This window comes from Opisthocomus hoazin, unplaced genomic scaffold (assembly GCF_030867145.1).
Source record: "Opisthocomus hoazin isolate bOpiHoa1 unplaced genomic scaffold, bOpiHoa1.hap1 HAP1_SCAFFOLD_214, whole genome shotgun sequence".
In the NCBI taxonomy this organism is placed as follows: Eukaryota; Metazoa; Chordata; class Aves; order Opisthocomiformes; family Opisthocomidae; genus Opisthocomus; species Opisthocomus hoazin.
The window spans coordinates 1-24422 of record NW_027449023.1 but is presented as its reverse complement, the minus strand read 5'-3'; the positions used below and the strand labels follow the sequence as shown (position 1 = coordinate 24422).

At 65.4% G+C, this 24422-nt stretch overlaps 1 protein-coding gene across 1 annotated transcript; it reads right to left on the bottom strand.

Annotated features, from left to right (window-relative positions):
- Positions 1-968: 968 nt before the first annotated feature.
- LOC142360238 (IQ motif and SEC7 domain-containing protein 2-like) lies at positions 969-24415 on the bottom strand. Its single transcript, XM_075412448.1, is given in 19 exon segments — positions 969-1834; positions 1906-2481; positions 3263-3315; positions 3776-3916; positions 3919-3939; positions 5110-5271; positions 7095-7194; positions 7313-7438; positions 8293-8432; positions 8539-8705; positions 9491-9613; positions 9703-9864; positions 10641-11157; positions 11192-11531; positions 12922-13404; positions 17898-18174; positions 23631-23660; positions 24100-24154; positions 24157-24415. Coding segments are annotated over 19 exon segments (4107 nt in total). The 5' UTR covers positions 24410-24415; the 3' UTR covers positions 969-1453.
- Between the last annotated feature and the right edge of the window lie 7 nt (positions 24416-24422).

Sequence of the window (24422 nt, the reverse complement as noted above, 5' to 3'; positions counted from 1 at the left end):
CACGTTTAAAGGAGCGCAGCGCGCATGCGCCGCCCGCTGGGGGGGGGAACGGGGCGGGGCGGGGTCGCGGCGAGCACCGCCCTCGGGGGCGGGGCTAAGGGGGGCCCCGCCTCATTCAGCGGCGCCTGTAGACCCCAGGGTCCCCATCGTGGCCCCTATAGCTCCCAGGCCCCTATAGCCCCAGGGTCTCTATTATGGCACCTGCAGCCCCCAAGGTCCCCATTATGGCCCCTATAGCCCCAGGGTCTCTATTATGGCCCCTATAGCCCCAGGGTCTCTATTATGGCCCCTATAGCTCCCATCTCCCTATAGCCCCAGGGTCCCTATTATGGCCCCTATAGCCCCAGACCCCTATAGCCCCATGGTCCCTATTATGGCCCCTATAGCTCCCAGGCCCCCCAGTATGGCCTCTATAGCTCCCAGTCCCCTATAGCTCCCATCTCCCTATAGCCCCAGGGTCCCTATTATGGCCCCTATAGCTCCCAGGCCCCTATAGCCTCACTCCCCTATAGCCCCCAGGGTCCCTATTATGGCCCCTATAGCCCCCAGTGCCCTATAGACCCAGACTCCTATAACCCCAGCCCTCTATAGCCCCCAGGGTCCCTATTATGGCCCCTATAGCCCCAGTGCCCTATAGACCCAGCCCCCTATAGCCCCAGTCCCCTATAGCCCCAGGGTCCCCAGTATGGCCCCTATAGACCCAAACCCCTATAGCCCCAGGGTCCCTACCCAGTCCCCTATACCCCCAGACCCCTATATCCCCACTCCCCTATAGCCCCAGCCCCCTACACCCCCCAAACCCCTCCGCCTCCCACCACAACCCCTCTCTACCCCCCCCCCCCCACATCTCCCTACGGCCCTTAAAGCCCCCCCCAGCCCCTACACCTCCACCCCCCCGGCTCCTATAGCCCCCTATAGGTGCCTGTCCCGTGTGTCCCCCCCCCCCCAAATAACGGGGCGCAGGCGGGTGACACGCCAAAGGCCGGCCGGTTTATGAAGCATCAAATATACAGTCTCTTATATACAGCGCCCGGCGCGGGCGCATGCGGGCCCGGACGCCTGGGGTGCCCCCCCCCACCCCCCACCCCCCCGCGAGCGTCCGGAGCTGGGGAGGGGGGGGCTAAGGATGGGTGGGGGGTGGGGAGGGGGGGGGGTTAAAGTGCCATGTGACATTCAGCCTGAGCCGGGGGGGGGGGGGGGGGGGGGGGGGGGCTATCCTCGCTGCCGGACCCCCGGGATGGCGATAAAGGAGGGAGGGGGCACCCAGAGGTGCCCCCACCTTAATGGGGGGGGGGGGGTGAGGCGCGAGCAGCCAAACACGAGCCACGTGCAAGGGGGTTGGGGAGGGGGAGGGGAAAAAAATGGGGGGGGGTTAGAAAAATAACCATGCCGGCGCCGTCCATCGCTGCCATGAGTTGTGTCCGTTCTCTGCCCGGGGGGGGGGGGGGGGGTGTCAGACCACGGTGCTGATGCGGTTCCCCCCCTTGGGTTTGGGGGGGCCCTGCCCGGCTTGGGCCAGGGGCGAGGTGGGGCCGGCGGGGGAGTGGGGGCTGAGGGGGGTGTGGGGGGAAGGGGGGGGCAAAGGCGGGTAAGAAGGGTGGGGGGGGGATGGGGGAATGGGGGGGGCGGGGGGGTGGTGGTGGTGATGGTGGTGGTGGTGGTGATGGGGCGGGGGTGGAGCCCCCCCGCCCCGCAGAGCCCCCCCGACCGGACCCCCCCCGCCGAAAACGAAGTGTTTGGCGGCGGCGGTGGGGGGGGGCGGGGGGGTGGTGGTGAGGGGGCGGGGGGCCGGGGGGGTACGCGTGGGGCAGGCCGTGGTGGGGGGGGCGCGGGGCTGTAGAGGGGCAGGGGGGGAAAGGGGCTGGCGGGGGGGTCCCGGGGGGGCCCCCCCCCCTTTTGCCGGGCCGGTGTAGGGTGTAATGGGGGTGCGGGGGGGGGAACCCCCCGCCGGGGGGGCCGTGTTGTTGGGGGGGGGCTGACAGAGGGGGTTGGGGTCCCCCGTGGAAGCGGGGGGGGGCTCCGGCGGCGATGGCGGGGAGAGGCGGGGGGGGGCGCGGGGCGAGCGGGAGGGGGGGGCTGTTGGGGGTAAGGCGGGGGAGGAGGGGGGGGGCCGGGTCCCCCCCCACCCCCGCCCCCCCCCCCCCCGGCCCCCCCTCTCCCCCCCTGCCCCGTGGCAGTACTGAGCGTGGAGGGCCTGGAGCTTGGAGGGGCCCTCGGGGGCCGGGGGGGGGCCCGGCGGGGGGGGGGGTGATGGTGATGGGAGGACGAAGCCGAGGATGAGGAGGCCGAAGCCGAGGCGGGACCCCCGGCGCCGGCTGGGGGGCCGGGGGGGCCTTTGCCCCTCCGGCTGCCGAAGAGGGATCCCAAGAAGGAGGAGGAGTTGGAGACGGGGCGGGGGGGGGGTTTGTAGCCCTCCGGGGCCCCCCCCGGCCCCCCCGGGGGACCCCGAGCCTGCGGCCGGGGGCTGCTGATGATGGAGCCCTGCGGGATGGGGGGCGGGGTCAGCACGGATGGGCCACGCCCACTCTCCTGTCAGACCACACCTCCCCCCCCAGCCAGGCCTTGGCCCATTGGTGGCAATCAGGGAGCCTAGAGCCCCCCCCCCCGATAATCCCCGCCCCTTAGAGAGAGCCCCGCCCTCTCCCTGGAAAAGCCACGCCCCCTAGGGCCAGCTCCGCCCCTGGGCTGTGAGACCCAAAGCCCCGCCCCCTAGCGCCAGCCCCGCCCCTGGGCTCTGAGACCCAAAGCCCCGCCCCCCTAGCACCAGCCCCGCCCCTGGGCTGTAAGCCCCGCCCCCTAGCACCAGCCCCGCCCCTGGGCTTTGAGCCCCGCCCCTTGGCACCTGCCTTCCCCCACCCATTGGTGGAGAATGGGGACAGGCCCCTCCCCCTCCCCCGGTGCCAGGTCACATGGTCTTTGCAAAGAAGCCCCGCCCCCCCCAGCTTCAGCTTCTCTTTCTCATTGGTGGATGGGGCCTCGGGGCTCCTCCCTTTCCCTGGGATGGCCCCACCCCCTGATGCAACGCCCTCCCCCATTGCCAGTTCAGGGAAAGCCCCGCCCCTTCCCCGGGAAAGCCCCCGCCCCCAGGCCCAGCCACGCCCCTTGTGGACAAGCCCCACCCCTGCATGCCCAAGCCCTGCCCCTCCAGCAAGCTCCGCCCCCTTCCCCCAGAGCAGAGGGGCACTAGGAAACAGAGGGGGGTGGGGTTTGAAGGGGGCGGGGCCTGACGGGGGCGGGGCCTGTCGGGGCCCCTCCCACTCACCTCGATGGTGCTGTCCAGGGACCCCACGCTGTTGCGCCGGCCCCGCTTGCCTGGGGGGGGGGGGGGGGGGGGACGACAGTTTGGGGGGGCAGTGGGGGGGGGGGTGTCCCTGGTGTGACCCTTCCCGGGGGACCCCAGCACCTCCCGGGGGGACCCCAACTGCCCCCCAGTGCACCCCAAATGCCCTCCCAGGGAACCCCAGGGGCCCCCAAGGGAACCCCAAAATGCCCAGGGGGACCCCAACCCCCTGCCCTGGGCACACCAAATGCCCTCCCAGTGGACCCTAAGCCCCCCCAGAGGCCCCCAAATCGCCCCAGGGCACCCCAAATGCCCTCCCAGAGGACCCCAATTGCTCCCCAGGGACCCCCAAACACCCCAGGGCACCCCAGTTGCCCACCCAAGGTACCATAATGCCCCAGGGGACCCCAACCCCCCTGCTCCGGGCACCCCAAATGCCCTCCCAGGGCCCCCCCCAGCCCCCTCCCATGGCCCCCCCGGGCCCCCCTCACCCGCCGTCGGAGAGGTCCCGCAGGGAGCTGCTCAGGGCGCTGCGCTTGAGCCCCTCCCCCGGCCCGAAGGCCTCCTCCAGGCTGCTGCGGCTGAGGCCGTTGAGGGCTTCTCGGGGGGGGGCCCCCGCCCCGCGGCCCCGCCACCCCCCTTCTGCTTCTCCAGCTCGGCTGCGGGGGGGGGGACACGGCGGCCCCAGTCAGCCCAGTGCCCTCCCAGCGGGCCCAGTGCCCGTCGGAATGCCCCCGGGGACCACCTTGGTGGCCATCCCAGTGCTCCCAGTGACCCCCCCGACCACCTTGGTGCCCCCAGTGCCTGGCCGAGTGCCCCCAGTGCCAGTCCCAGTGGCCCATTGCCTGTCCCAGTGCCCCCACTGCCAGTCCCAGTGCCCCCAGTGCCTGTCCCAGTGGCCCACTGCCTGTCCCAGTGCCCCCCAGTGCCTGTCCCAGTGGCCCAATTACCAGTTCCAGTGGCCCAGTGCCAGTCCCAGTTCCCCCAGTGACTGTCCCACTGGCCCACCGCCTGGCCCAGTGCCCACAGTTTCCATCCCAGTGCCCCCCAGTGCCAGTCCCAGTGGCCCAGTGCCAGTCCCATTTCCTCCACTGCCTGTCCCAGTGCCCCCATTACCAGTTCCAGTGCCCCCACTGCCTGTCCCAGTGGCCCAGTGTCAGTCCCAGTGCCCCCAGTACCTGTCCTAGTGGCCCAGTGCCAGTCCCAGTTCCTCCAGTGCCCGACCCAGTGGCCCACTGCCAGTCCCAGTGCTCCCAGTGCCAGTTCCAGTGCTCCCAGTGCCAGTCCCAGTGGTCCAGGGACTGCCCCAGTGCCCCCAGTTCCCACCCCAGTGCTTCCAGTGCCTACACTACCTGTTCCAGTGCCCCCATTTCTCACCCAGTTTACCACAGGAGCCATCCCAGTGCCAATTCAAGTCTTCCCAGTGCTCCCAGTGCTCCCATTCCCCATCCAGCTGACCCCAGGGAATGTCCTAGTGCCCACCCAAGTGCTCCCAGTGCCCATCCCAGTGCCACCAGTGCCCCCACGGCCCCATTCCCCACCCAGTTGGCCCCAAGAACCATCCCAGTGCCCACCCAAGTGCTCCCAGTGCCCATCCCAGTATCCCCAGTGCTCCCATTCCCCATCCAACTGACCCCAGTGAATGTCCTAGTGCCCACCCAAGTGCTCCCAGTGCCCATCCCAGTGCCACCAGTGCCCATCCCAGTGCCACCAGTGCCCCCCACAGCCCCATTCCCCACCCAGCTGACCCCAGGAACCATCCCAGTGCCCACCCAAGTGCTCCCAGTGCCCATCCCAGTACCTCCCAGTGCTCCCAGCGCCCCGCTCACCCTCCACGCGGTACTTCTCCATCTCCTGCACCTCGGCCACGGACTCGCGGAGGTCGCTGGCGAAGCGCAGCCGGTCCTGCGGGCTCGGGGCATTGAAGATGATGAGGACCTTCCTCTCCCCGCCCGGCGCCGCCGACAGCAGCTTGATCCCAAACTGGTAATCTGGGGGAGGGGGGGTCAGGGGGCGCGGGGTCAGAGGGCACGGGGTTCCCATGGGGGACATCGTGGGGTGGGGAACATCCAATGGGGGACACCAAGAGACATCCAATGGAGGACACCAAGAGACATCCAATGGAGGACACCAAGGGACATCCCATGGGGACTGCCATGGGACATCCAATGGGGGACATCAAGAGATATCCAATGGGGGACACCAAGAGACATCCAATGGGGAACATCATGGGACATCCCATGGATGACACTATGGGACAACCCATGAGGAACATCGTGGGGTGGGGAACATCCCATGGGAGCCACCATGGGACAACCCATGGGGGACATCAAGGGACATCCAATGGGGGACTTCATGGGACATCCCATGGGGGACATCATGAGGTGGGGAAGAACCCATGGGGGACACCAAGAGACATCCAATGGGGGACACCAAAGGACATCCCATGGGGGACATTGTGGGGTGGGGAACATCCCATGAGGGACACCAAGAGACATCCTATGGGGACACCAAGGGACATCCCATGGATGACACCATGGGACATCCCATGGGGGACATCATGGGACATCCTATGGGGACCACCATGGGACAATCCATGGGGCACACCATGGGACATCCAATGGGGGACATCAAGAGATATCCAATGGGGGAGACCAAGAGACATCCTATGGGGACACCAAGGGACATCCCATGGATGACACTATGGGACATCCCATGGGGGACATCATGGGACATCCTATGGGGACCACCATGGGACAATCCATGGGGCACACCATGGGACATCCAATGGGGGACATCAAGAGATATCCAATGGGGGAGACCAAGAGACATCCTATGGGGACACCAAGGGACATCCCATGGATGACACTATGGGACCACCCATGGGGAACATCATGGGACATCCCTTGTGGGACATCATGAGGTGGGGAACATCCCATAGGGAAGCCAAGGGATATCTAATGGGAGACATCAAGGGACATCCAATGGGGGACACCAAGAGACATCCAATGGGGAACATCATGGGACATCCCATGGATGACACTATGGGACAACCCATGGGGAACATCGTGGGGTGGGGAACATCCCATGGGAGCCACCATGGGACAGCCCATGGGGGACACCAGAGGATATCCCACGGGGGACACCATGGGACACCCAATGGGGAACATCAAGGGACATTCAATGGGGGACACCAAGGGACATCCAATGGGGAACATCATGGGACATCCCATGGATGACACTATGGGACAACCCATGGGGAACATCGTGGGGTGGGGAACATCCCATGGGGGACACCAAGAAACATCCTATGGGGACACCAAGGGACATCCCATGGATGACGCCATGAGACATCCCATGGGGGACATCGTGGGGTGGGGAACATCCAATGGGGGACACCAAAGGACATCCAATGGGGAACATCATGGGACATCCCATGGATGATACTATGGGACAACTCATGGGGGACAGCATGACTTGGGGAACTTCCCACAGGGCACATCATGGAACATCCCATGGAGGACACCAAGGGACATCCAATGGGGGACATCATGGGACATCCTATGGAGGCCATCATGGGACAAACTTTGGGGGACACCATGGGACATCCCATAGGGGACACCATGAGGTGGGTGACATCCCATGGGTGACACCAAGGGACATCCCATGGGGGACATTCCGTGGTGGGCCCCACAGGACAAAGGATCATCCGGTGGTGGATCTCGTGGGACGTAGGGGCAGGGGAGCACCCCATGGAGATGCCGTGGGGCAGGAGGGCATGCCATGGGGTGCCGTGGGGCGCCGTGGGGCTCACAGGCGTTCTGGAAGAGCTGCATGTGCATCTCAACGAGGGGGAAGCTCTGTCGGAAGCTGTAGGTCACCAGGATCTTCTTCTTCTGGAAGATCTTCGTCACCTGCCGGGGCCACCAGGTCACCGGGGACCCAGGCATCTGGGAGACCCCTCGACTCCCCGTGGGTGCCCCCCACCCAGGGACACCCTGGCTCTTCAGAGGACCCAGGCGTCCAGCTCACCACCAGCAGGTCGTTGAAGAGGAAGACCTCGCGCTGGTGCAACCCCAGGCGCTGGGGCCGGTTGGGGTCGGGGACCTCGTAGAGCTGGCAGCAGCACACCAGGCGCCGGTGGGGCAGGGACAGCACCTGGGGGTGGGGGTGGGCTCAGCATGGGGCGGGGCCTCAGGGGGACACACCCACCCGGCCTCCAGGCCCACCCCTTGATGGTGATGGCAGGCTTGACATTGGCCTGGCCCATCCCTGGGGTCACCTAGAGCGTTCCTCCATAGTGTCACCTCCAGCATCCCCCGTTGGAGCATCTAGAACGTCCCCCATAGGATCACCTAGAACGTCCTCCATAGGGTCACCTAGGACTTCTCCCATAGGGTCATCTAGAACATCCTCCATAGAGTCACCTAGGACTTCTCCCATAGGGTCATCTAGAACGTCCCCCGTGGGTCTTGAGGAACATCTCTCCAAAGGTCACCTAAACTATCTCTCCATAGGGTCACCTAGAACTTCTGCCATAGGTCACCTAGACCTTCCCTCCATAGGGTCACCTAGAGCATCTTGCCATAGGGTCACCTAGAACATTCTCCACAGGTCACCGAGAGCATCCCTCCATAGGGTCACCTAGATCATCCTCCGTAGGTCATGTAGAACATTTTCCATAGGTCACCTAAACCATGCCTCCACAGGGTCACCGAGAACTTCCCCCATAGGTCACCTACACCATCCCTTCATAGATCACCTAGAACATCCTCCATAGGGTCACCTAGAGCGTCCCTCCATAGGTCACCTGGAGCATCCCTCCATTGGGTCACCTAGAACATCTCTCCATAGGGTCACCTAGAACATCTGCCACAGGTCACCTAAACCACCCCTCCACAGGTCACGTAGAACATCTCCCATAGGTCACCTCAACCATCCCTCCACAGGGTCACCTAGAGGATCCCTCCATAGGTCACCTAGAACCCGCCCCGCCCCTCAGGTGAACCCACCGGCTTCTTGCCAACGATCATCCGCTCGACGGCCTGGACCTGGGAGACGTGGTCGTCGTTGGTGCGCAGCTCCCGGCTCTGGATGCGCTGGTAGATGCCCACCAGCATGTCCCGGGGGATGTCCTCCCCGTTGTCCACCCCTGCGCGACACCCGGGGTGCCCCCCCGCCCCGGCTCTAGAACCCTCGTTCCGAAGCAGGGGGGTGGGGACAACCGAGGGGGGATGAGATGGGACCGCCGGCCTCACCTCGGAGGTTCTTGATGAAGTCCTCCAGCTTCATCTTGCGCTCGGCCTTGACGCTGGGGCTGTACATGTCGGTGTTGAGAAGGATGATGGCAAAGGCCAGGATGAAGATGGTGTCCGGGTTGCGGAACTGGCGCAGCAGGGCCGCGTTACACACGCAGTAGCGTTGGCTGCGGGGCGGACAACCCCCACCGGCCCATGGGGTCAGGGTGCCCCATGGCCATCCCCACGTGGCCGGGATGGCCTCTGCACCCCACAGCAGTCCCAGTGTGGTCCAGGTCTCCTTGTATGTGGGGCACCACCTCTGATGTCTTCCTAGTCTATAGGGTCACCTAGAACATCGCCTGCTCCCATATGGGCCACCACCTCCGATGTCCTCCTAGTCTATAGGGTCACCTAGAACATCGCCTGCTCCCATGTGGGCCACCACCTCTGATGTTCTCCTAGTCTATAGGGTCACCTAGAACATCGCCTGCTCCCATGGGGGCCACCAACCCATGTCCCCCTGCTTGGTCCCTAGGGTCACCTAGAACATCACCTGGTCCTATGTGGGCCACCAACCCATGTCCCCCTGTTTGGCCCCTAGGGTCATCTAGAACATGACCTGCTCCCACATGGGCCACCACTCTGCTTGGTCCATAGGGTCACCTAGAACGTGTCCTGGTCCCACGTGGGCCACCACCCTGACGTCCCCCTGTTTGGTCCCTAGGGTCACCTAGAACACGACCTGCTCCCATGGGGGCCACCAACTCGATGTCCCCTGCTCAGTCCACAGGGTCACCTAGAACATCACCCCACGGCACGTGGGCCACCACTCCTAGCATCTTCCTCTTGACCCATAGGCTCACCGAGAACATCACCCCAAGGTGACCACGCAACCGCGTGCCACGGCCCAGTGGCCTTCCCGGCGCCGGGGGAGACGGGGTGGGGACATGGACTCGTCACCGTCCCTCACCTGAAGGCCTCGATCAAGCGCTCGACCTTCTGGGCCTCCCCCTGCACCCGAATGTGGGACTGGAACTTCCGCAAGGCCTCGTCCAGCTCCATCCCGGAGAAGTCCATCTCGTCCACCACGCAGCTGCAGGAGAACCTCGAGATGGCCTCGGTCCCGGAGGAGGACGCTCCCCTCATGTCCCAGCGTGTCCCCCATCCCACCCCACGCCTTACTCCAGGACGTCACGGTTGAATTGCTTCTGGCGGTTGCCGAGGAACTCGCCGATCATCTGCCGGCTCAAGCCCTTCCTCTCCAGGATGAAGTGGGCCACCCCCACCGGCGTGTCCGAGAGGAAGCCCCTCTCGATCAGGTACTGGATCCCCTTCTCTGGTTTCCTACAAAGATAGGGGGCCACCTAGGAGGACAACCTGGCTTCTCTATAGGGTGACCTAGAACGTCATCACGCCTTGATGCTGGGTCACCTAGAACATCACCATGGCCTTCTTATAGGGTTATCCAGAACATCATCGTGGTCTTCTAGAGAACCACCTAAACATCACCTTGGCCTTTCTACAAGGCCACCAAGAAGGTCGCCTCGGCCTTTCTCTAGAGACACCAAGGTCATCCTCTCCTTGCTCTTGGGTCATCTAGAACATCACCCTGTCTTCACCATCGGGCCACCAAGAAGGTCGCCTCAGCCTTTCTCTAGGGTCACCAACATCATCCTCTCCTTGCTCTTGGGACATTCACAACATCACCCCGTCTCCACTATCGGGCCACCAAGAAGGTCATCTTGGTCTTTCTCTAGAGCCACCAAGAAGGTCACCTTGGCCCTTCTCTAGGCCCACCAAGGTCATACTTTCCTTGCTCTTGGGTCATCTAGAACATCACCCTGTCTTCACCATCAGGCCACCAAGAAGGTTGCCTCGGCCTTTCTCTAGGCCCACCAAGGTCATATTTTCCTTGCTCTTGGGTCATCTAGAACATCACGCTGTCTCCACCATCGGGCCACCAAGATTCCCGCCCCCTCCCTTCCACCGGGCCACCGCGAACGCCACGAGGTCCCACTATTGGACCACCAGACCCCATCCCACCTCCGACGCGGGGCCGCCAGCCCCCCCCAGCCCCCCAACCCCCCCCCTCCAAATTTCCCCCCGCCCCCCCCCCTCACTTGTTGAAGAGGTTGAGGCCGATGCGGTACTGCCGGCGTTGCACCACGTCGTTGTTGAGCGCCGGCGAGTCCCAGCTCTGCCGCGGTTCCCGTTGGTAGGTGGCTTTGCCGGGGGGGCCGGCGGGGCCGGGGGGTTGCGGGGGGCCGGTGGGAGGCGGGGGGGGCGGCGGGGGGGGGCGGCGGAGGCTGTCTCGGGACGAGGAACCCGAGGAGCAGTTGAGGGTCTCGTTGGAGTTGGAGCTGCTCCCCAAGCTCTCGTTGTCCCCCTCCGACCCCTCCTCGGCGGCGGGGGGCGGCGGGGGGGGTCCGGAGGCGGGGGGCGCGGCAGGGGGGGGCGGTTCGGGGTGGAAACAGCGATGCGGGGGGCCGGGGGGCCGGGGTAAGGTCCCCCCCCCACCGGCCCCTTCGGGTTCGTAGGGTCCCCCCCGGTTGAGGGAGCCGCGGTCGGAGCGGTCGCTGAGGTCGGCCGAGCTGTCGCTGGGGGGCTCGACCGTCAGCAAGGGGGGGTGACCCCCACCCCCACCCCCCCCGACCCCCCCCCCCGCCGCCCCGCCCCCGGCACTCCAAGCAGGGGGGGCCGCGGCGAGGGGGTTCCTCGGGTGCCCCCCCCCAGCGTTCGGCGGGGCCAGGGGGGTTGGGGGGAGGCGGGGGAGGTGGGGGGGCGGGGGGTTGGGGGGGGCCCCCGCCGCTGTCGGGGAGGGGGGGGGGTTGGGGGCTGGGGGGTCGCTCGGGGGAGGGGGGGTCGCCGGGGAGCCCCTCGTCCAGGTAGAGGGTGACGTCGCTGGCGGAGGTGGCGGCGCTGTTGGCGGCGGGGGGAGGGGCGCCGGGGGGGACCCCCCTGGAACCGCCCCCCCCCAGGGCTTCGTCGATGGAGGCGGCCAAGGACTTCACCTGCGGGGGAGGGGAGGGGCGGGGGGGCCCCATATCAGCCCCTCCCCCCACCCCCAATAGCCACTGTGACCCCTGACCCCCCCGTGACCCCGTCCCCCCATGACCACGTGGCTTCCCACGACCTCCCATGACCCCTAGGACCCCCATGACCTCCCCTTGACCTCCCATGACCCCTCTGACCCCCATGACCCCTGTGGCCTCTGATGACCCCCATGACCCTCCATGTCTTCTATGACCCCCCCATGACCCCCACGACCTCCCATGAACCCCATGATCTCCCATGACCCCCATGACCTCCCACGGCCCACCCATGACCCCCCCATGACCCCTATGACCTCCCATGGCCCCTATGACCTCCCATGAACCCCCCTGACCCCTGTGACTCCTCCATGTCCCCTATGACCCCTATGACCTCCACATGCCCTATGTCCCCAGTGACCCCCCATGACCCCTCTGATCCCCATGGCCCCTCTGACCCCCATGACCCCTCTGACCTCCCATGACCCCTGTGACCCCCATGACCCCTGTGACCCCCACAGCCCCCATGACCCCTCTGACCTCCCATGACCCCTCTGACCTCCCATGACCCCCACATGTCCCCTGTGACCTCCCTTGACTCCTAGACCCCCATGACCCCCTCATGTCCTCCCATGACCCCATGGCCCCCATGACCTCTCATGGCCCCTCTGACCCCCATGACCCCCCCATGGTCCCTTTGACCTCCCATGACCCCCATGACCCCTCTGACCCCCCCCCATGACCCCATGGCCCCTATGACCCCCATGACCCTCACACGGCCCCCATGACCTCCCATGCCCCCATGCCCCCATGGCCCCCATGACCTCCCATGGTCCCCGTGACCTCCCATGACCCCTATGACCCTCATGACCCCCCATGTCTCCCATGACCCCCCCATGGCCCCCCCATGACCTCCCATGACCCCCATGTCCCCTATGACCTCCTATGACCCCTAGGACACCCATGACACCCCCACCATATCTCCCATGACCTCCCATGACCCCCCAATGTCTCCCATGGCCACCATGACCCCTTTGACCTCCCATGACCCCCATGACCCCCATGACCGGGGGCCCCTTTGACCTCCCATGACCCCATGACCCCTCTGACCCCCATGACCCCCTATGACCTCCAATGACCCCCCAATGTCTCCCATGACCCCCATGACCCCCCCATGACCCCATGGCCCCTTTGACCTCCCATGACCCCTTTGACCTCCCATGACCCCTCTGACCCCCATGACCCCCATGACCTCCCATGACCCCCATGACCCCTATGACCTCCCATGACCCCCATGACCTCCCATGACCCCCATGACCCCTATGACCTCCCATGACCCCTATGACCTCCCATGACCCCCGCGACCCCCTACCTGCTGCGCGAACGCCTCCTCCAAATCCCCCCCTCCGGGCCCGAAGTCGGCGGAAGCCGAGAGCTGCCGAGGCGAGGGGGGGCTCCCCGCGCCCCCCGCCCCTCCCCCCCCCACCGCCCCCACCCCTCCGCCGCCGCCGGGCCCCCCTCCCCCATCCAACCCCGCCCGGCAAGACCCCCCGTAACGGGGCGCCCGCCTGGGGCCCCCCAAGACCCCCTCGTCCAGCGAGGCGGGTTTGCCCTGGAAGTAGGGGGGGGGCGGGGGCGGGGGGCCCGGGGCGGGGGCGGGGGGCCCGCGGTCGTACTCCTCGAAGGAGAACTGGAGGCGGAGGCCGGGGAGGGCGAGGCGGCGGGCGCGGCCCCCCTCGCTGCGCAGCCGCTCGAACTTCTGCGCCATGCGGTAGCGGCGGAAGGCGGCCTGGATGGTGCGGGCGGCGCGGCGGGTGCGGAAGTAGCCGCCATATTTGCGTTCCAGCATCTCCACCTGGGGGGTGGGGGGACACGGGGACGTCAAGGTGGGGACGTGGAGATGGGGACGTGGAGGTGGGGATGGGGATGTGGGGATGGATGGGGACGTCAAGATGGGGATGTCAAGATGGGGACGTCAAGATGACATGGAGATGGGGACGTCAAGATGACATGGAGGTGGGGACGTCAAGATGGGGACATCAAGATGACATGGAGATGGGGACGTCAAGATGGGGACGTCAAGATGACATGGAGATGGGGATGTCAATATGGGGACGTCAAGATGGGGATGTCAAGATGACATGGAGATGGGGACGTCAAGAAGGGGACGTCAAGATGGGGATGACAAGATGGGGACATCAAGATGACATGGAGATGGGGACGTCAAGATGGGGACATCAAGATGGGGACGTCAAGATGACATGGAGATGGGGACGTCAAGATGCGGATGACAAGACGGGGACGTCAAGATGACATGGAGATGGGGACGTCAAGATGGGGACATCAAGATGGGGACGTCAAGATGGGGATGACAAGACGGGGACGTCAAGATGACATGGAGACGGGGACGTCAAGATGGGGACATCAAGATGGGGACATCAAGATGACATGGAGATGGGGACGTCAAGATGGGGATGACAAGATGGGGACGTCAAGATGACATGGAGATGGGGACATCAAGATGGGGATGACAAGACGGGGACGTCAAGATGACATGGAGATGGAGACGTCAAGATGGGGACGTCAAGATGGGGATGTCAAGATGACATGGAGATGGGGACGTCAAGATGGGGACATCAAGATGACATGGAGATGGGGACGTCAAGATGGGGACATCAAGATGGGGACGTCAAGATGACATGGAGATGGGGACGTCGAGATGGGGACGTCAAGATGGGGACGTGGGGATGGATGGGGACGTCAAGATGGGGACATCAAGATGGGGATGGGGATGTGGGGACGTGGGGATGGGGACATGGGGATGGAGACATTGATGGAGACATGGAGATGGGGATGTGGGGATGGGGACATGGGTAGGGACGTGGGGGTAGGGACATGGGGATGGGGACGTTGATGGAGACATGGGGACGTGGGGGATGATGGGATGGGGACATGGATGGGAACATGGATGGAGATATGGGGACGTGGGGATGGGGACACGGGGATGTGGATGAGGAGACCAGGATGAGGACATGGATGGGGACATGGGGATGGGGACACGAGGTGCCAGAGGTGCACGCGGGCAAGGCCAGGGGCCAGGGGCCAGGGTCCAGGGTGGGGACAGGGCGGGAGAAGGTCACGGGTGAGGCAGAACTCAGGGAACCAGGGGTGGCACCAGGGTGGGGGCGCGGTGGCCTCACACAGGTATGGTGACCATTGGATGGGGACAGTGACCATCCCATGGGGCTGGGGACCATCACACATGGGGCTGGGGACCATCCCACGTGTCCAAGGACCATCACATGGGGCTGGTGACCATCTTGCATGGCCAGGTACCATCACACATGGGTTGGTGCCCATCACACGTGGCTGGTGACCATCCCACGTGTCCAAGGACCATCACACATGGCTGGTGACCATCCCACATGTCCAAGGACCATCACATAGGGTTGGTGCCCATCACACATGGGGTTGGTGCCCACCACACGTGGGTTGGTGACCATCCCATGGGGCTGGGGACCATCCCACCTGGCCGCGGACAGTTACATGGGGCTGGTGACCATCACGTGAGGCTGGGGACCATCCCACGTGTCCAAGGACCATCACACGTGGGTTGGTGGCCATCACACGTGTCCAAGGACCATCACATGGGGCTGGGGACCATCACACATGGGGTTGGTGACCATCACGCATGGCCAGGTCCCATCACACATGGGTTGGTGCCCATCACACGTGGATTGGTGACCATCACACATGGGGCTGGTGACCATCACATGTGGGTTGGTGACCATCCCACGTGTCCAAGGACCATCACATGGGGCTGGGGACCATCACACATGGGGCTGGTGACCATCCTACGTGTCCAAGGACCATCACACTTGGGTTGGTGGCCATCACACGTGTCCAAGGACCATCCCATGGGGCTGGGGACCATCACACGTGGGTTGGTGACCATCACACATGGCCAGGTCCCATCACACATGGGTTGGTGACCATCACATGTGGGTTGGTGACCATCCCACGTATCCAAGGACCATCCCATGGGGCTGGTGACCATCACGTGGGGCTGGGGACCATCCCACGTGTCCAAGGACCATCACACGTGTCCAAGGACCATCACATGGGGCTGGGGACCATCACATGGGGCTGGTGACCATCCCAGGTGTCCAAGGACCATCACATGGGGCTGGTGACCATCTTGCATGGCCAGGTACCATCACACATGGGTTGGTGCCCATCACACGTGGCTGGTGACCATCCCACGTGTCCAAGGACCATCACACATGGCTGGTGACCATCCCACATGTCCAAGGACCATCACATAGGGTTGGTGCCCATCACACATGGGGTTGGTGCCCACCACACGTGGGTTGGTGACCATCCCATGGGGCTGGGGACCATCCCACCTGGCCGCGGACAGTTACATGGGGCTGGTGACCATCACGTGAGGCTGGGGACCATCCCACGTGTCCAAGGACCATCACACGTGGGTTGGTGGCCATCACACGTGTCCAAGGACCATCACATGGGGCTGGGGACCATCACACATGGGGTTGGTGACCATCACGCATGGCCAGGTCCCATCACACATGGGTTGGTGCCCATCACACGTGGATTGGTGACCATCACACATGGGGCTGGTGACCATCACATGTGGGTTGGTGACCATCCCACGTGTCCAAGGACCATCACATGGGGCTGGGGACCATCACACATGGGGCTGGTGACCATCCTACGTGTCCAAGGACCATCACACTTGGGTTGGTGGCCATCACACGTGTCCAAGGACCATCCCATGGGGCTGGGGACCATCACACGTGGGTTGGTGACCATCACACATGGCCAGGTCCCATCACACATGGGTTGGTGACCATCACATGTGGGTTGGTGACCATCCCACGTATCCAAGGACCATCCCATGGGGCTGGTGACCATCACGTGGGGCTGGGGACCATCCCACGTGTCCAAGGACCATCACACGTGTCCAAGGACCATCACATGGGGCTGGGGACCATCACATGGGGCTGGTGACCATCCCAGGTGTCCAAGGACCATCCCATGGGGCTGGGGACCATCACACGTGGGTTGGTGACCATCACGCATGGCCAGGTCCCATCACACATGGGTTGGTGACCATCACATGTGGGTTGGTGACCATCACATGGGGCTGGTGACCATCACATGTGGGGCTGGGGACCATCCCACGTGTCCAAGGACCATCACATGGGGCTGGTGACCATCACACATGGGGCTGGTGACCATTACACATGGGGCTGGTGACCATCCCACATGTCCAAGGACCATCCCATGGGGTGGGGACCATCCCACATGTCCAAGGACCATCCCATGGGGTTGGTGACCATCACATGGGGTTGGTGCCCATCACACGTGAGGTTGTTGACCATCACATGTGGGTTGGTGACCATCCCACGCATCCAAGGACCATCACATGGGGCTGGGGACCATCACGTGGGGGTTGGTGCGCATCACACATGTGGCTGGTGCCCATCACACGTGGGCTGGTGACCATCCCACGCATCCAAGGACCGTCACATGGGGTTGGTGCCCATCACACATGGGGTTGGTGACCATCCCACACATCCAAGGACCATCACATGGGGCTGGGGACCATCACGTGGGGGTTGGTGCGCATCACACATGTGGCTGGTGCCCATCACACGTGGGCTGGTGACCATCCCACGCATCCAAGGACCGTCACATGGGGTTGGTGCCCATCACACCGTAGGGTTGGTGCCCATCACACGTGGCCAGGGACCATCACATGAGGCTGGGGACCATCACACGTGGGGTTGGTGACCATCATGCATGGCCGGGTCCCATCACACATGGGTTGGTGTCCATCACACGTGGGTTGGTGACCATCACGCATGGGGCTGGTGACCATCACATGTGGGTTGGTGACTATCCCACGTGTCCAAGGACCATCACATGGGTTTGGTGCCCATCACACATGGGGTTGGTGCCCATCACACGTGGGGCTGGTGCCCATCACACGTGGGGCTGGTGCCCATCCCATGGGGCTGGTGACCATCACGTGGGGTTGGGGACCAACCCATGGGGCTGGTGACCATCACGTAGGGTTGGGGACCATCACACGTGTCCAAGGATCATCCCATGGGGCTGGTGCCCATCACACATGGGGCTGGTGCCCATCCCATGGGGCTGGTGACCATCACGTGGGGCTGGGGACCATCACGTGGGGCTGGGGACCATCTCACGTGGGGCTGGGGACCATCAAGTGGGGCTGGGGACCATCTCACGTGGGGTTGGGGACCATCCCACGTGGCCGGGACCACCCGGGGGGGTCGGGGGGGGTCCCCGCGGTACCTTCTTGTCCTGCAGGTCGGTGGAGAGCTCGTAGCTGTCGCTCAGAGCCTTCGGCCTCTTGCTCTCCTCCTCCTCCTCCTGCTTGCGCAGGGCCACGCTGGCGGGCTGGGGCGGCAGCCGGGGCCAGGCCAAGGCCGGGGACCCCCCCCCGGGCGCCCCCCCGGCCCCCCCCGGCCCGTGGGGGGTGGGCTGGGGGAGGCCGCGGTACGGGGGGGGGCGCCCGGGGCTGTCGGGGCCCGGCCCCCCGCCCTCGCTGCCCGGCGCCTCGCCGTCCACGCTGCGGGGACACCGCGTCACCCCCGCGGCGGGGACCCCCCGAGACCCCCGAGACCCCCGAGACCCCTCCGAGACCCCCGAGACCCCTCCGAGACCCCCGAGACCCCCCCGAGACCCCCCCCGAGACCCCCCCACAGCCAGAGACCCCCCCTCAAAGAGCCCAGAGCCACCTGAGTGGGGACACGGGGGGGACGACAGGCACAGACACGGGGGGGGACGGGGGGAGATGGGGGGACACGGACACGGGACACACGGACATGGTAGACGTGGGGACGCATGGACATGGGGACACGTGGACACAGGACACGTGGACATGGTGGACATGGGGACACAGGGATATGGCCAACATGGGGACACACGGACATGGGGACACACGGACATGGGACACACGGACATGGTGGACATGGGGACACAGGGATATGGCCAACATGGGGACACACAGACGTGAGGACACACAGACATGGGGACACATGGACATGGGACATGGGGACACACGGATGTGGGGACATGGGGACACACGGACATGGGACACACGGACATGGGACACACAGATATGACCAACATGGGGACATGGGGACACAGGGACATGGGACACACGGACATGGTGGATATGGGGACACACGGACATGGGACACACAGATATGACCAACATGGGGACATGGGGACACAGGGACATGGGACACACGGACATGGGACACATGGACATAGCCAACATGGGGACACACGGACATGGGGACATGGACATGGGACACACGGACATGGGACACGTGGACATGGTGGACATGGGGACACAGGGATATGGCCAACATGGGGACACACGGACGTGGGGACACACGGACATGGGGACATGGACATGGGACACACGGACACGGGACATGGGGACACACGGACGTGGGGACATGGGACACACGGACATGGGACATGTGGACATGGTGGACATGGGGACACAGGGATATGGGGACACACGGACGTGGGACACATGGACATGGGGACACACGGACATGGTGGACATGGGGACACACGGACATGGGACACACGGACATGGCCAACATGGGGACATGGGGACACAGGGACATGGGACACACGGACATGGGACACATGGACATGGCCAACATGGGGACACACAGACATGGGACACATGGACATGGGGACACGCGGACATGGTGGACATGGGGACACAGGGATATGGCCAACATGGGGACACACGGACGTGGGGACACACGGACATGGGAACATGGACATGGGACACATGGACATGGGACATGGGGACACACGGACGTGGGGACATGGGACACACGGGCATGGGACACATGGACATGGGACACATGGACATGGGGACACACGGACATGACCAACATGGGGACATGGACACGCAGACACATGGACATGGGGACACATGGACATGGGACTCAGGGACATGGGGACACATGGACACAGGACACACAGACATGGGACACACAGATATGACCAACACGGGGACATGAACATGGGGACACACGGACATGGGGACACAGGGACACGGGGGGACACACAGACAGGGCGGACATGCGGACACGGGACACGTGGGGACACGGACACGGGACACACAGACGTGACCAACATGGGGAAATGGGGGGGACACACGGACACGGGACATGGGACACACAGCCCCCCCAGGCACCCCCCCCCGGACCCATCCATCCACTAAAAGGGGGGGGGGGGGGGGCCTGTCCGCACCCCCCCGGGGCGAGCGCACAGGACCTCGGGGGGGGGCAGGCGGGGTATGGGTGGGGTCGGGGGGGTGGGGGTGTCCCCGTGGGGGGGTCTCGAGGGGGGGGTGTCCCCGTGGGGGGGGAGGGGTCCCGAGGGGGGGGGTTCCCCCCCCCCCCACTCACCCACGCAGCAGGCGCTGCCGGAGCGGCCCCCGCCGCCGGTCGGTTGTGCACTGGAGGCACCACATCACGGGGGGGAGGGGGGGGACGGGACACGGGGGGGGGGGGACACAACGACCCCCCCCCACGCGTGGGGGGGGATGGGGGGGGTCCCCCGATTTGGGGGGGGGGTGCTGCTTCGCGGGCGGCACCCACGGCCTGGTAAACCGGGGGTGGGGGGGGGGGGAAGAGGGGGGGGTCGCTCCTCCGGCTCCACCCCCACCCCCCCCCCTCCCCAGCCCCGCGTTGCGCTTGCCCGGACGCCGGGGTCGCGTCCACTCGTGGGGGGGAATGGGGGGCGCCGGGGGGGGGGGGGGTGGACGCCTGGGTCTCTCTGTGGTCGAAAGGGGGGGCCTCCCCTCCCCCCCCCCCCCCAAACAATTAAAAGGAGAGAGGGGTGCCCGGATGCCCGGGTCCCCCCGCCCCGCCGGAGGGGGGGGTGTCCCCAATATGGGAGGGTCCGGGGGGGGGGCGGGGGGGGCTGCGCAGTGGTCTCGGCTGGCGCCGTGCGCATGCGCGGAGCGCGGCTCCCCCCTCCCCGTTTGCGGGGGTGGCGGTTGCCATGGCGACGCGGCGGGCGGGGGGGGCGTGTCCGGCGGGTTGCCAGGGCTGCTGTTACCATGGCGACGCGGCGGGGGATGGAGGGGGGGGGGGGAGCCCGGCCGCCTGGGTTCCCCGGGGTTGGGGGGGGGGAGGGGGTGGTCCCGGTCTCGCTCCCAGCCCCTCCCCCCCCGGCTCTGACGTCACCGCCCTCACCCCAAAAATAGCCCGAGGAGGCGTCGCCATGGCAACCGCCCCCAAACAGCCCCTCCCACCCCCGACGGCCGGGGAGAGGACCCAGGCGTCCGGGATCTATAGATCCCCGGGGAACCTATGGATCCCTATGGATCCCTGTGGATCCCTGTGGATCCCTAGGGCCCCCCCCACAGCCCTGGGGTCCACGCGGGATCCCCCTGGGATCTATAGGGCCTATAGGGGTCCACAGAGCCCCTATGGGTCCCCAGGGAACCTATAGAACCCCTACAGATCTCTGAGAAACCTATGGATCCCTATGGATCCCTATGGCCCCTACACAGCCCTGGGAGCCACGCTGGATCCCCCTGGGATCTATAGGGCCTATAGGGGTCCCTGGGGTCCCTACGTCCCCTATAGATCCCCGGGGAACCTATAGATCCCTACAGATCCCTATGGATCCCTATGGCCCCTACACAGCCCTGGGGTCCACGCGGGATCCCCCAGGGATCTATAGGACCTATAGGGGTCCCTGGTGTCTGTACAGCCACTATAGATCCCCAGGGAACCTATAGAACCCCCATAGATCCCTATGGATCCCTAAGGCCCCTACACAGCCCTGGGGTCCACATGAGATCCCCCAGGGATCTATAGGTCCTATAGGGGTCCCTGGGGTCTGTACAGCCCCTATAGATCCCTGGGGAACCTATAGAACCCCTATAGATCCCTATGGCCCTACACAGCCCTGGGGTCCACATGAGATCCCCCAGGGATCTATACGACCTATGGGTGTCCCTGGGGTGCATATGGCCCCTATAGATCCCCGGGGAACCTACAGAACCCCTATAGATCCCTATAGATCCCTATAGGTCCATATGGCCCCTACACAGCCCTGGGGTCCACGCGGGATCCCCCTGGGATCTATAGGACCTATGGGGGTCCCTGGGGAACCTATAGAACCCCTATAGATCACTATAGATCACTATAGGTCTGTATCTCCCCAGGGGGGGTCCCTATGGCCCCTATAGGGTCTCATGGGGGACTGTAGCCCCCGGGGGGGTCCATACGGCCCCTACAGGGTCCCATGGGGATCTATACCCCCCCGGGGGGTCCGTATGGCCCCTATAGGGTCCCATGGGGGGGGGCTCTTACCTGCGGGCGGGGGGAGGTCGGAGCGGCCGCGAGACCCCGGGGGTGGCACCTGGAGGGGGGGGAGGGGCACGGACAGACGGGGGGGGGGGAGGGGGGGTGACGGGGGGAGGGGCGGACAGACGGGGGGGGAGGGGGGGGCGACGGACGGGGGAAAGACGAGTCAAGAGCTGGGGGGAGGGGCGACACGGACGGACACGGGGGGGGAGGGGGGACACGGGGGGGGGACACGCAGGGGTGGGGGAGGGGCGCGGAGGGATCCCCGGGGGGGGCGACGGGTCCAGATCCCGGGGGGGTGGGGCCTCGGTTGCCATGGTGACGCCCCCCTGCTGTCGCCCCCCCCCCCGCTGTCACCACCCACACTGTCACCTGGCAACTGCCCCCCCCCCGTACCCCCCTGTCGCGATATGACGGGGGGGGGGGCCCAGTCGTGACAGGACCAGGCCCATCGTGACATCTCACAGCCCCGTCGCTGCCGGTGGGCACTCGTCGTGACACAGCGGCCCTGTCGCGACATGGCAGCCTCATAGCGACGCGTCGGCCCCGCTGTGATAAGGCGGCCTTGTCGCGACAGGTCAGCTCCACTGCAATACGCCGGCCTTGTCACGGACAGGGGCAGCCCTATTGCAATGGGTGGGGTCCTGTCACAACAGCTCAGCCCTGTCGCAACATAGTGGCCTCGTCGCAACGCATCAGCCCTGTCGCAACCGGCCAGGTCCCGTCGTGACAGGTTGGCCCCACTGCAACCCATCAGCCTTGTCAGGACGCACTGGCTGTATTGCAACATGGCAGGCCCTGTCGCGACAGGTCAGCCCCGTTGCAATACGTCAGCCTCACTGTGACACGTCAGCCCTATTGCAACAGGCCAGCTCCTATCGCAACGTCAGCCTCACCACAACATGTCAGCCCTATTGCGACAGGCCAGGTCCTGTTGCGACGGGCCAGCCCCGTCGCAATATGTCAGCCTCATCATGACATGCCAGCCCTATTGCAATGGGATGGCTCCCTGTCATGACAGGCCAGGCCCATCGCAATACGCCAGCCTAGCTGTGACACACCAGCCCTATTGCAACGGGCCAGCTCCCATCGCAACAGGTCTGCCCTGTTGCAATATGTCAGCCTCATCATGACATACCAGCCCTATAGCGACAGGCCAGCCCTGTCACAATATGCCGGCCTTGTCGTGACAGGTCAGCCCTATTGCAACAGGCCAGCTACTATTGTGACAGGCCAGCCCCGTTGCAATATATCAGCCTCAGCTGTGACATACCAGCCCTATTGCAACAGGCGGGGTCCTGTCACAACAGGCCAGCCCCGTCGCAATATGTCAGCCTCACCGTGACGTGCCAGTCCCATTGCGACAGGCCGCGTCCTGTCGCGACAGGTGAGCCCTGTCACAGTATGCTGGCCTTGTCACGACACGCCGGGTCTGTTACCACAGGCCGGGTCCCGTCATGACGGGCCAGCCCCGCCGCGACACGCCGCTCCCGTCGCGACACGCCGGGTCTATCGCGACATGCCGGGTCTATCGCGACATGCGTGACAGCAACCCCCGCCCCCCCCCCTCCCCCCCAGCCCCGGGGAGTGGACCCAGGCGTCCGGGGTGGGGGGAGGGGGGAGGATGGGGTGGGGGGTCAAAGGTGGTGGGGGGAGGGGCGGTACTGACCTCACGGTCCTGGAGCTGTCCCGGTCCGACCTGGGGGGGGAGGGGAGAGAGGGGGAGGGGTCAGAGAGCGCCTCAGGCCCCTCCCCCACCCCAATAAAGGCACCGGGCGCCCCCCATTCATGCAACGAGTTGTGCCCGGGCTCAGCCCTCGGGGGGGGGGGGGGGGTGGGGGGGGGGGGGAGGGGAAATCCGAGGCCTTTTTGTGGGGGAGGGGGGAGGGGAGGGGAGGAGGGGAGGGGCACGGGATAGGGCGGTGGGGGAGGGGTCAGAGAGCGCCTCAGGCCCCCTCCCCCCCCCCAAAAGACACCCAGGCTCCTCCCATTCATGCAAACGAGTTGTGCCCGGGCTCAGCCCTCTGCGGGGGGGGGTGGAGGGGAAATCCGGGCCCTTTTTTGTGGGGGAGGGGGGGGGTGGGGGAGGGGCGCGGCGGGTGGGGGAGGGCGGCCCCCCCTCCCCCCCTGGTCCTTACTTGCGCTGGAGCGTGGTGGCGGGGCTGGTGCTGGCGCTGGTGCTGTGCCCCCCCCGCCGGGGCTGGAGCTGCGCGAGGCGCCGCGGCTGAGCGGGGGCCGGGCCCAATCCCCTTCCCAGTCGCGACGGGAAACGCCGCGGCGTCGGTCCGTCCGCGCCGCGTAGGCGGGGCTCCCGTATTGCCTGTCGCGATCCGGGTACTGCCCGTCGCGATCCGGGTACTGCCCGTCGCGATCCGGGTACTCCCCGTCGCGATCCGGGTGGCTTCCGTATTGCCCGTCGCGGTCCGGGTACTGCCCGTCGCGGTCCATACGGCTCGGATAA